The sequence below is a fragment of the Leuciscus leuciscus genome (assembly GCF_965113295.1).
Source record: "Leuciscus leuciscus genome assembly, chromosome: 9".
In the NCBI taxonomy this organism is placed as follows: domain Eukaryota; kingdom Metazoa; phylum Chordata; class Actinopteri; order Cypriniformes; family Leuciscidae; genus Leuciscus; species Leuciscus leuciscus.
Genome location: NC_138733.1, coordinates 5,334,500 through 5,348,271, shown reverse-complemented (window position 1 = coordinate 5,348,271; position 13,772 = coordinate 5,334,500). Strand labels below are relative to the sequence as shown.

Below are 13,772 nucleotides of genomic sequence, written 5' to 3'. Positions count from 1 at the left end.
GGAGTAGGAGAAAAAAAAGAGATTTTGAGAGAGAAAAAAATATTTTGTTTAAAAGTACACATATTCAAGCTTTCTATATATTTCTCAGGTCTGTGAGACAAGTAGCTTATGAGTTTCGGTTCATTTACAGTATGGAGAGGAGCTCCAGTTCACGCGCTGGTGCCGTCATGATTATTTTGCATGCCATATTTACTTATTTATTAAATTAAGGCAATTAATTGGTTGGTAAAACATTGATTAAAATTAAGATACAATTAATACAAAACGAAATTCGTTTTAAAGAAAGTCTTTCTACAAAAACAAACTTAATAAAGTGGTCTAAATCATGTCTGCCCATCCATTTAGCCTATCTCCCGATATATTGCACAAAATTATGATCTTACTCACGCTTTTCACTTTTCATATCATCAACATAGATTAAATTATTTATTTATTTATTTTATTTAAACATAAATATGAAACTAAATCGTTTTCTTCAGTTCTCAACAGTTCTCTTCTCTCAAGCGCGCAGCTGAGGCAGTGTCGCTGTCAAATATATCCATGGGAAAAGTAACGTTGCGCCGAATTGAAAAAGGAACTACGTTTAGTTACCAAATTTTTTGTAGTAACGCGTTACACTACTTTTTACCCAAAAAAGTAGTTACGTTACTGTAACGCGTTACTTTGTAACGCGTTACACACAACACTGCATGTGATATAGTTACGCAACATCACACGACCAAGAGTGCTGTTTTCCTGAATACCGTCACAGTTGAAAACGTGACGCTGATTTCATGAAACTTCAACAAACAAGTAGTTAATATTAAGTCACTTATATTTTAGACACAATATTGACTGTTTTTGTTCTGTTTCAGCAGCGAAAATCGTTCCAAACAAGCGAGTCAAAGATTCAATTAAACACATCCATAAACAACTGCCTCATTCTTGAATGAATCGGTCATTTAAACGAATTGACTCACTCAATGACTCACTCAATGACTCACTCATTAAGACTTACTGTTGGTTTAGTTTCATGTTTAAAAGTATCTTTTTTTTCTTCTTCAATATTTCTTTGTATATTCAAAAAACATTTAAAACACAACATTATTTTATGCAGTTGAAATTTTTCAGTTTAGCTGATTTAATTTGATTGGTAAAACCCCTTTAGTGTTATATTATTCTAATTGCATTTTTATTTTATTTTATCAAATTTAAGAATTTGAAATCAAATATGAAGCATTAATTTAATATGATTAGAAAAAAAAAGGAATTCAAATAAAAAAAATATTCAAATAAAATTCAAATAAAAAATACCATTTCAAATGTAAAAAAAATGTCCTCTGGTTAAATATCACAAGTTCACAACAAATATGCAAATTTAAATGGCCAAGCTGATTGAACACTAATAAGAATATTGCTTCAGAATAAATTATATTAAAAAAAAACTATAAAAAAAAAACTTTTTATTACTTTATTACTCGGACAAGTGAATGACCGCTTTACTTGACAAGGTTTAATGTCCTGGATCCAATGACTCGTGTCTTTACTGGATGAATCAGCGTTTTTGAACGAATCTTTGTACTGTATTGTACTTTACAGTAAGCATTTCTCTCTCAATTAATCATGTGTGTTTCTACTTAAAGTATGAGTTTATTGCATTTAAATGATATTTTAATGACGTCACGTGTGTTTGAAAGACGTCACTGAGACCGATACCAGGCCATGTGTGCTCTTATTATCAGCTCGAGTGTGTAGTTTCTCCTTTAAGAATGAGCTCCTGTCTTCTGATTTATGTGACGTGATGTTGGATTTCTCTGGAACTGGCCCTGCGTCGAGCCTCTGGGTCAAAGTTCATGGTGAAAGAGCCGTGGATCTTTACAGTGACGGATAGAGTGTGTGAAGCGTTAGTCACTCGTGCATGACTGTCGCATCACTGAAGCCGTCTCACACTGCAGTGTATCCAATAGCAACACACTCCAAAGGTCTCGTATGAGTCTCGTCTTCAAACTCTCAAAGGACAGACAAAGAGTGTGTTTGTGGGAGTTTCAGCGCTTGAGAAAATGTTTGGTAACACTTTATTTTACAGTGTCCTTGTTACATGTGTTACATGTACTTACCATAGTAATAACCATAGTTAATTATGCATAAATTACATGCAACTAATCCTAATCCTACCCTAACCCTATAGTAAGTACATGTAGTTCATTAATATTACTCAGTACTTAAATATATAATTACACTGTAACAATGACACCTTAAATAAAGTGTAACCCATGTGTGTTTCATTAATGCTTCTGTCACTGGGGTTTAATGTTGTTTGATGTGGTCAAGAGGAGGATCGCTTGTGATAGATGTTATAATAGTGGAAATACTGCATGTGTGCGCTCAGATCTGATGCTCAGGTGTTTGAGCCAATCAAAACACGAATGCCACGCCATCTTAAACTGTGACGTCACGATGCAAACAGTGGAAAATGAGAAAAAGCTCGATGTAATATAATGAAATATTTGGGTTTTCTTTTATTCCATTGCTTGTTAAAAAATAAATTTGAATGACCATCAATGGAGAAACATACTTCATGCCCTTGTAAAATTCTTATTTTTTATGCAGTATTGCATTGTTTATTATAAACAAGTATTCATTTGTCTAGGTCATTCGTTTTTTTTTAAGGGGTGGTTGATTATGATTTCACTTGTCTAACTTTAGTTAGTGTGTAGTGTTGCTGTTTGAGCATAAACAACATCTGCAAAGTTACAACGCTCAAAGTTCAGAGCAAAGGGAGATATTTGCTTTTAAAGAAATCACTTTTTAAGGACTACAACAAACGGCTGGTAGAGACTACACCACATTCCTCCCGGGTTAGTGACATCACCAACCCTAGAATTTACATAAACCCCGCCCCTAGAACACGATTTATAGATTATCAAGACAGAATATGCTAATCAATAACTAGAAGATGACTACACATCAGCTTCATAAACTCATCAACTAACCATTCAGAAATGTCCTGTTGCTTCTACATGTTGTCACTTCTTCTTGAGTCTCTCCATCATTGTCTGAATCCGGTTTGAACATAAAATGCTAAACGTTTTTGAAATGTTCAGTGTGTGTGTGAGGTAAAAGGACACAAGTTCTTGAAGCTCCGCCCCCTGTGCCGGGAGCAGCAGCTCATTTGCATTTAAAGGGACACACAAATACGGTGCGTTTTTGCTCACCCTCAAAAAGTGACAACTTTAACATGTTATATAACAATATCTGTGGGGTATTTTGAGCTAAAACTTCACACACACACTCTGGGGACATCAGAGACTTATTTTACATCTTGTGAAAAGGACATTATACCACCCCTTTAAAATCATGTTTCTGGTAATCTTGAATCAGAGTATCTTCCTCTTGCAGCATCTCTTCTCTCCTCTGCTGACGAGGGCGGGGCAACCTGTCACTCACATGAGATCCACCAATAGCAAACCTCAACCATCCAATCAGTTCCTCAAAGACAAAAATCAAGCTTCGCCCACATTTGTTCTTGTTCCAGAAGTGTTTCACTCGGATATAGCACAATAGAGAGGAAAAAACGACTTTAATGACAACACCAGGAACAAGGACTTCCAAGATAATAATTAAATTAATAATTACGATTCATTTGCTCAAAAAGGTATACCGGTAATCGCAAATTAAGAAAACGGTTAGGTTCATTTTTTTTTACCTGATCTCTGTACATTATGAAAACTGGTAAAACCTTAAAAAGCTTCTCTCAAATGCGAAAACAGTGAAATTCCCAATATTAATTATAACAATTCCAAATTATGTAAATATTTTTCTTTTATATTCAGCAACTGCAGTCGCGAACAATATAGCCGAGATTCGTGATATATCGCAAATACTGACAATTACTGAAAAGAGCAACTGCTTACTTTCTATACAATAGCATTCACTGAATATTAATATTAAACGATTCAAATTACTCAGGGTTTTAGAGTCGCTGTTTCGCTACGGCTCGCTAAAGGACTTTGTCAAACAAAAATAAAGTAACTAAGAACACAATCAAACTTCAAGCAATCGTACAAAAATACAATAGAGCAACGATACAAATGAAATAAACAGTGGTTTTCAGGTAGAGACATTTTTAAAAAGTAATCGAATGTAAAATAACACTGCATGTAGTCTTCACTGTATAATTTAAAAATTAATCTTTATTAAAGTTACTAAAGTTATTCAGTCAAGAGCAGTGAGAGATTTCCTTGTCTTTTGTTGTTCGATCAACGTTAAAAACACGGACGGCAGGAATATTAGGCTTCTGTCACTTTAAAACTGAATGCACTGATCTAATATACTGATACACACGTGTCGTCTCTCTCGACTGTTCACGTTCACTAGGCATAACCCACTATGTTTGCTAGGATCCTTTCAAGTACTCAATTCTCTTTCGCATCGTCTTAAAAACACATGCAAATACTATTTTAACTTTTGTGACATTAAAAGTGGCCCGAACCGTTACACCCATACCGAGTAGTGGTCGACCGATATTGTTTTTTTGATGGCTGATGCCGATATCTTACAGAGCAGGATGGCCGATGGCCGATATAAAGCCGATATTTTTATTATATACTTTATTTATTTTAATCAATATTTTATCAATTTTAAATAAATTAGAAAAAAAATCTTTCAAATAAGCATGCTTATACTTTACATGGCAACTTCTTGAATCTGCAATCCTATTACTTCGCACGGACCGACCGTCACTCGCACTAACACGTTTATCAGGATACAAACGCACACTTCACAAGATATCACAGCTGGATTACATTAAATCTGCAAGGTCTGTGAAATTAAATGTTTATTAGATATTCAGAGATTTGTTTAAATGATGTAGATGCGCATTTGCTGAATGTTGACGGTAAATGATAAAGTATTTTAGCCTGATTGTTTGCCTTTTCTGTAACAAATAATATAAAAGCAACACTTTACTTTTTCGCATACCATTTACTTTCTTTGTTTACCAGTTCTGTCTAACAAAGTATTAGATATGACTGACAGAGATCGTAAACTAATGAAGACGGAGAATGTGAGTGAGCGCTGTATGATCAGGCGCTGGTGTTCTCAGCGCCGCCGTCAACATAAAAGTCTGGAGCGCCGTCAACATAAAAGTCCCGCTTCCAACACATCGGCCAATCAGAAAAACGTATCGGCCGATATTTTAAAAGTGCGATATATCGGCCATGGCGATATATCGGTCGACCACTACTACTGAGTATCGTACAGATAGGGATTTAACTTATAAAGAAATGCATTGAATCATTGTAAATGATGATCATTTCCTAGATGGAAATTATTTAATTTCAGAAACATGAAGTCAGAATGTATGCCTAGTCATTTTAATTTTCTTCCCTTTGATTTCTGGCCTCAAAACCTTTTGAACTCGGCTTTTACGCCAGGTGTATTTAAGCGTTATATAATGTCTCTGCTGAACTCCATATCTGTGCGTGTGTGTGTGTGTGTGTGTGTGTGAGAGAAGTGTCAGGTTTGTACTGTACTCTGTGTGTGTGTGTGTGTGTGTGTGTGTGTGTGTGTGTGTGTGTGTGTGTGTGTGTGTGTGAGTGTGAGAGAGAGAGAGAGAGAAGCGTCAGGTTTGTACTGTACTCTCTGTGTGTGTGTGTGTGTGTGTGTGTGTGTGTGTTTGAGAGAGTTGTGCAGGTTTGCCTCTCTATATTTGGCTCTTGTAAAGATAGCTGCGTCGCCTGTAACCCCTCCTCATAAACTAGTTGAGTCTTCAGCTCGTCTCTTGCCGCAGTCCTGATTCATTCACAAAAGCAGCCACACGTCAAATGCACAAAGCCAAATAATAAATGTGTGCTGCAGTAACTGAAGATCAGTCGTCATAAAACACAAGTCTTCGTTCACGGGTCACCAGGACCTGATCGAGCTACAGATGACGTTCACAAGTACTTTACCAATCCTAAAAACTAGATTTGAAGAAGCACCAAATAATTAATGCTTATTATATTTCACTACATGTTAGTTTTCCTTTAAAAGAAAAACTTGATTGGTTTAACTTTTGAAAATGAAGATTTTAAAGGTGCATTGTGTAATATTTAGGAGGATCTGTTGACAGAAATTCAATATCATATTCATAAGTATGTTCTCAGTGGTGTATAAAGACCTTACTTATGTTTTTATCACCTTAGAATGAGCATTTCTCTCTACACACACCGCGGGTCTCCTTACATCCACATGTTTCTACAGTAGCCCTGAACGGACACACGCGTTTCGTCACTGTGTTGTTCTTCGTGTAAAGAAGCTAAAGTCAGCGAATAAAACACTGACACAATGATGAACAAGTTACAATAAAATTCGCTATAACATCTCGTTTTACTGCATAATTCAGTAAACCTAATTTCTTAATTTATCTTTGTAAAGAAAGCTCATTGCTGAACTGGCTACTCTCTGCTGTCTCAGACGACGACATCACTTCCTGTTGGCCACCTTAACTTCTGTTGGGTGCAGTTCACAACCTCACCACTAGATGCCGCTAAAATCACACACTGCAACTTTAAGACATAAATAATGGTATTTAAATTAACAAATGTACACTCTTGTTCTCAATTGTTATTTCACAGTACAACAGTAATATTCACAGAGTAATATATTTCTTATTTTGTTTAAGAAATGTAACTTCTAATTTAATGATCATAAAAATCGAAATAAATATAGGGATGCGCCGCCAATAATTGCTATCGGAAATGTAGTTTCTCTTATAATAATTAGCCAGATTGCAAAGCCCTATAAACAAGTACAGCAAAAGCTCTTTAAAAAAAATAAGCGATTTAAATTGCACTTGTAAAAAAAATCGCATATAGATTTTTCTTCCCAAATTGTTCAGCCCAATATGACAAAAAAAATAAAAAAAATTTACAAAACTTTTAAAGATGAAATGTGTGATTTTCTGCCATTTCAAGGGTTTTATAGTCAAGAGGCCTGTTTTAAGGGACTTCTGATGTGTGTGTGTCATCGAGCAGGAGTGTGTGTGTTTGTCTCCTGAGAGACCATGCGGTGTTTGAAGATGCGCAGGTGTTATTTTTACTCTTTACTGCGGTGTAGGGGTGCAACGGATCAAAAAACTCACGGTTCGGATCGTTTCTCGGATCAGAGTCACGGATCGGATAATTTTTCGGATCAGCAAAATTTTATTTTATTTTTTTATTAACACTTTTAAATTGTTAAATTAAAATATATAAAATCAACTTAAAGTGCACAAGGCATAATATCTTCTTTTTAACATAATTAATGAAAAACAACTTAAAGTGCAACATAAAAAGGCATCTCCTTCCTTTAAACATGGACCAATGCTTTATGTGTTTCCACTGTCATATAGGGCTGTCAAAATTGCTCAAAAATGACGTTCGAATATTCCCTCTAAAAAACACATATTCGAATTATTCGAACATCTGGTTGCGCATTTTGTCAATGACGCGCATTAGGCCTATGTCAATAACAGGACAAATTAATACAAAGAGACATAACTACTTGTGTAGTTCATTTAAGTTTAAACATATTTGACAACGTATTACCTTGCTCGCTCGCACTCGCAGGCACTCTTTCTCTCTCTCTCTCTCGCCGTCACCCATGCAGCGTTCACACCAAACGCGAATAGAGCGTCTGGCGCGAGTGATTTCAATGTGAAGTCAATGTAAAGACGCGTTTACGCACGTCTGGAGGTTTTGCGGCGCGAATGAGGCGTCACCGGCGTCACGCTCTCTGCGGTTCATAACGCTCGCCATGACCACGCTATGTGTGGACTGAACATGCGCACAACTTTTTTTTCATCAATCAATCCGCGGATCACGTGAGTGCCGAACCGAAGATATTGATCCGAACGGATCACGGATCAATGATGATCCGTTGCACCACTACTGCGGTGTTCAGGTCTGGATCTCCTGTGGTAAAGGTGAAGTGTGTTATTACTGCGCCACTGGCAGCAGAACCGCAACAGTAATGAATAAATAGTTTCAATCCGGCTTTCCGAACACTTTTCCCATCAGCCGTTAATTGGATAATCCCGCACCAAACTCACCGTGTTGGAAGAGCCAGTGTGATGCGAGAAATCAGGGTAACACTTTTTTACAGTGTCCTTGTTACATGTTACATGTACTTACCATAGTAATAACAGTAAATTATGCATAATTAAATACAACTAACCCTCAACTAAACCCTAACCCCACCCTAACCCTATAGTAAGTACATGCTGTTAATTAATATTACTCAGTACTTAAAATAAAGTGTAACCGAAATCACGTGTAAAAACCACACACTTCAACTGTAACGTCCGCTGAACCTGTTGTGTACATGCGCTTCAAGAACTTTTGAAACGTGCATTAATCATTTTCAATCAGACAATTGAATTGAAGCCATAATTAAAGGTGCTCTAAGTCGGCCATTCCCAAACTGTGGTCTGCGGACCACTAGTGGTCCGTGAGGGTACTGCAGGTGGTCCGTGGAAAGGCAATATAAAATATAGTGCTGGGCAAAGATTAATCGCATCCAAAATAAAAGTTTGTGTTTGCATAATATATGTGTGTGTACTGTGTATAATTATTTTGTATATGTAAATACACAGTATATACATGCAAATATTTCTTAAATAAATACATGCATATGTGTGTGTTTATTTATACAAAATAATTGTACACATATATTATGCAAACACAAACTTTTATTTTGGATGCGATTAATCGCGATTAATCTTTGCCCAGCACTAATAAAATAATATTTTTTTTACCTTCATTTTACCAGGAAATTCCCATAAAAAAAAAAAAAGTAAAAAGAATATGTAGGCCTATATTGATATAAAATTGTAATTAAATTGTCAAGTTATTGTGTGATTACTAAAATAGTCTAGTGGCGCTCATAATAATCCCCTAAAATCGCCAAAGGTTTTGAAATGTTGACTATATCCAAGTGTTCTTATTATTACTGTATTGATTTCATGCTCCATTGCTATGGAAATAAGCCTGTTGTTCAAATGAAACCTGATTATGCCATCGGGCGCTTGAGTAAATAAATAAATAAAATATGTGGCAGCCATTGTGTGCAGTAAACTTTCTTTTAACAAGCCTGTTGTACTGATGTGATGACCAGTTATAGTTTTAGTGCTAGCCTATTTAGAGGTGCGGATTAAGTCAGGTAGGACTGTGTGTAGGAGGGCTGTCACTTTACGTTCGGAAATCGATTGCACAATCGATCGGACCAACCAACGCAAGTTTCGAAAACGAAAATAGGGAATCGATTTTATCGGTCTTTTCTCGGAGCGTGTCCAGCTCGTCACGATACACCCGTCACACAGCGACTGCAGGCTCTGACAAACACGCATAACAGCAAATTATACTTCTGCATAATGTGTCTTTTTACTACAAAACTGTGAATTCTGCCGGTATTCAGACAGTCTCATGCATACAGAGACAGATTCAGGCTACGGTCTACAATCGCCTACGTAGCTGAAATTTGTTTGACATTTCTAATGGTAAACACAGCCATGTTGAATCCTGCAGTGATGTTGTTCATTGATGTTATGGCAGTCCACTCTGCTTACTGTTTTTCGAGAATGTTGCACTCCTGTTTGTCATTGTGCACGAAACTTCATGCCAATAAATCATCAGAAATATTGCTGACTTGTGCGTGTCAAGCGCCCTCTTAACGTTCTTCGTCCTAATGCCTGTTAGTTGTCCGTGGATTTGCCTGTATTTGGCGTTTAAAATGGAAACGTCTTTAGACATGGAAAATCGATTTTACAGTCGATTCAATGAACACTTATGTCTCAAAAATCAAACAGAATTTTTTCACAAAAGTGACAGCCCTACTGTGTAGACATATTTTATTATGTGTATTATGAGGTGGTCCGCGAAAATTCTTGATTACAAATAGTTTTCCACACACACAAAAAGTTTGAAAACCCCTGCTCTAAGTGATGTTGGGTGACGCCACTTCTTGTTGACGTTTAAAGTATTGTCAAACGAAACGGAGGCTAGCTAGACCCTCCCTCCTCCTCATCCGCGCACTAACTCTAGTTAGACCCTCCATCCTCCTCATCCGCGCACTAACTCTAGTTAGACCCTCCATCCTCCTCATCCGCGCACTAACTCTAGCTAGACCCTCCATCCTCCTCATCCGTGCACTAACTCTAGCTAGACCCTCCATCCTCCTCATCCGCGCACTAACTCTAGCTAGACCCTCCCTCCTCCTCATCCGCGCACTAACTCTAGCTAGACCCTCCATCCTCCTCATCCGTGCACTAACTCTAGTTAGACCCTCCCTCCTCCTCATCCGCGCACTAACTCTAGCTAGACCCTCCCTCCTCCTCATCCGCGCACTAACTCTAGCTAGACCCTCCATCCTCCTCATCCGCGCACTAACTCTAGCTAGACCCTCCCTCCTCCTCATCCGCGCACTAACTCCCCAAACCCCACCCCAAATTTTGTCTCTATGTGGTGTTTTTAATGTGCTTTAAGTCAAACCATGTGTAAATTCATAAGTCGACAGCATTGCTGAGTATTTTCTCCTTAAAACTGCAGTGAACCAAAGACAGTCTCAAAAACACGCTTTGAAATCGCTGGTGTTTCTGACGTCACAAACTACCTTGTAACCAATCAGATCAACGTGTGATCGTCAAACAGTGGATCTCTGAGTGAGTGAGTGAGTGGAGGCGGGGCTCATTTGCATATTCATAGAACTGTGCATACTAAATGAGGCGAGGGTGTCGAGTTGAATATCTAATATTCAAGATATTTTAAGGCATGAAGACATTTTTTTCTTGTCATTTTGGTGATCAAAGATGAGTTTTAAGGGATAAAAATGATTGACTACAGGGGGACTTTAAAGCCTGTATAACTTGAATCTCTCTCTCTCTCTCTCTCTCTTCCAGGTTTTGTCAGTAGGTGCTGCGTCTCCATGCAGATGCTCCGGGTGAAATGAATAAGGCACCTCAGCCTCTGTCAGGACCCCCCTCCGCCCCCCCTCACCCCTCCGCTCCCTCACCGGGCCTGTCCCAGGTAAAACACACTACTCTTATCTTTCTCAGGGTGTTTCAGACTGCAGTCCAGGGCACCACAAGGCCTATAAATAATATAATTTGAAGCATAAATAATTAAAAAATCTACTGTACTTTATGTATTCTAATAAATCATTTTGCTTGTAAATGTCTACTTGTAAGTAAAAAAACAAAACAATTTTCATTGCAAAAATGAAAATTAACCCATGATTTACTCACCCTCAAGCCATCCTAGGTGTGTATGACTTTCTTCTTTCAGACTAATACAATCAGAATTATATTAAAAAATGTCCTGGCTCTTCCAAGCTTTATTAATGGCAGTGAATGGAGGATGAGATTTTGAAGGCCAAAAAAGTGCATCTATCCACGATAAAAGTGCATCTATCCACGATAAAAGTGCATCTATCCATCATAAAAGTGCATCTATCCATCATAAAAGTGCATCTATCCATCATCCAGTACTTTTATGATGGATAAATGCACTTTTATGAGCTTAAAAATCTAATCCTCCGTTCACTCCCATTAATAAAGCTTGGAAGAGCCAGGACATTTTTTAATATAATTCTGATTGTATTAGTCTGAAAGAAGAAACTCATACACACCTAGGATGGCTTGAGGGTGAGTAAATGAATGGGGTAATTTTCATTTTTGGCTGAACTATCCCTTTTTAAAGTTTTTAATGCTCTCCTAAATGTTTCCTCTTTGGAGCATCTTTGGGTGGAAAGTAAGAGTCAAGTCCTGCTCATGATTAAATGTTTTGTGTGTGTCTCTCCTCAGCCCAGTTATCCTGGTCCTCCCCCGGTTGTGTTCAGCACCCCCCCGCCACAGATGAACCCTGCAGCCCAACCCCGACAGGTACGGCACCCCAAATACACCCCATCCACTGTGGGTCCGGTCAGGTGGGCTTCAGGAAGTCTTATTCCCCACATTATTGTCCTCCATATAGTCTCCTAATAGTCGTAAAAACGTTAGTCGACTAGAAGAGGCTTCGTCGACCAAAATTATATTATATTAGCCATATAAACACTCCACAGGAAGTGTTTTTAGTATTTTAGTTTTTCAGTTAACTATCAGAACTGCTACTGTCTTTTATAAATAAATCGAGTTTTCATGGGAGTTTTGTCTAAATAATTGTTGAAAAAAAGTCCAACCTGACATGTTTGAACAAGCCAGAGGAATTATCAGCGAGTTAATGTCACACATTCAGCCCTGCATCCTCCTGACCTCGCGCTGTGTGTGAGACTCGTGCGACTGAGGTGCTTCTGGGAAAATGAGCGTTTGTGGCTGGTGTTGCTTCAGTGTCTTGACCTTTGACCTGTATGTGTGGCTTTCTCTTTCTAGTTTGCCTCAGGTCCTAGAGCTTTACCACAACAGGTACTAACACAAACACACACACACACACACACACACACACACACACACACACACACACACACACACAAACGCATTGAGCAAGACCTGAAACAGTCAGTGTCACATGGAATGAATTCTGCATGGGATTCTCAGTGTATTATTGAAATTATTAATGTTTTGAATTAGTTTTCATTTTGATATTTTCTGTTTTCATTTTACCTTTACTGTAAGTTTTAGTACTTTTGTTGTTTTTGTTTTCTTTTTTATTTGACTGTAGTTATTAAATTAAGTTTTAGTATTTATTCATATTTAGAATGTGTTTGATTTTTTTATATTTTCTTTTCTCATTTTAGTGTAAGTTTTGGTAATTTTTGTGTGTGTTTTTGTCATTTATTGTTTTTTATATGACTAGTTTTTATTCATTATTAACTTTTAGTATTTATTAATATTTTGAATTAGTTTTGATTTTTATATTTTGTTTTCATTTGTTAATTTTTTTGTCATTTTGTTGTGCATTTTTGTAATGTTTATTTGTTTTACATAACTGTAGGTTTTATTTATTTGTAAGTTTTGTATTTGTTGTTTTTAATTTGTTTATATTTTCTGTTTTCTTTATAATTTCAGTTTAAGTTTTAGTAATTTTGTTGTGTATTTATGTCAGTTTTATTCGTTTTTTAATGACTAGTTTTATTTTTTATTTATATTTATTAATATTAGTTTTAATTTTAGTTTGTTTTAAACTAAAACTTGTCATTTTTATTAGTTTTTTTTATACATTTTTATTTAATTTTTAGTACTTTTAGTTCGTCAGCTCAAACTAAATGAAACTTTAAAAAAATCTTAAACAGGAATCTTAGCAGAAAAACTTATCCTTAGCAAGGTAGTTAAAAGTAAGTTAAACTCCTGACATTTATATCTAGATTTCTGATTAACAACATATCTGGTTTAATGACAGACATTTGAAGGAAACTCTCAGTCTTTCGGGGTTTATTACGATGACAGAAACTGAAGAGCGAATCGCTGGCGAGCGTCTGCGTTAGTGCCGCTTGTGTTCCTGTGTAGAGTGTGTTTCTGGCTCTTGTGTCGTCTCAACTGTGCTAAAATGCTTAGTTTGTTTGCATGCTGCTCTGTTCCTTTAACTCTCTGTGCCTGTGGGTAACACACACTCTTCATCTCTCTCTCTCTCTCTCTCTCTCGCTCTTCTGCTGTGTGTGTGTGTGTGTGTGTTTGGTGCTGCTGAAGGGAGGATTCAGGTCACTGCAGGTAATTCTTACGTTTTTTTTCCCCCCCTTTGCTAAAGTCTTTCTTTAAACTCAGTGTGAAACGTTGTTAAAAAAACATTTTATTTCGTAATATGACATTTCCAAATTAAACGGCATATTCAACTATATCATCGATG

General features: G+C 36.9%; 1 protein-coding gene across 4 annotated transcripts in view; it reads left to right on the top strand.

The window, feature by feature from the left end:
• Positions 1 to 13,772, top strand: part of eif4g1b (eukaryotic translation initiation factor 4 gamma, 1b) — an 82,538-nt gene that overhangs the window by 3,234 nt on the left and 65,532 nt on the right. For 2 of the 4 annotated variants that reach the window (XM_082179818.1, XM_082179819.1), the window contains exons 2-5: positions 10,895 to 11,021; positions 11,798 to 11,875; positions 12,362 to 12,394; positions 13,616 to 13,636. In XM_082179818.1, coding sequence (XP_082035944.1) covers positions 10,941 to 11,021; positions 11,798 to 11,875; positions 12,362 to 12,394; positions 13,616 to 13,636 — 213 coding nt within the window. In that variant the 5' untranslated portion in view covers positions 10,895 to 10,940. The remainder of the gene's footprint in view (positions 1 to 10,894; positions 11,022 to 11,797; positions 11,876 to 12,361; positions 12,395 to 13,615; positions 13,637 to 13,772) is intronic. The other 2 variants (XM_082179820.1, XM_082179821.1) reach the window with 2 other exon arrangements.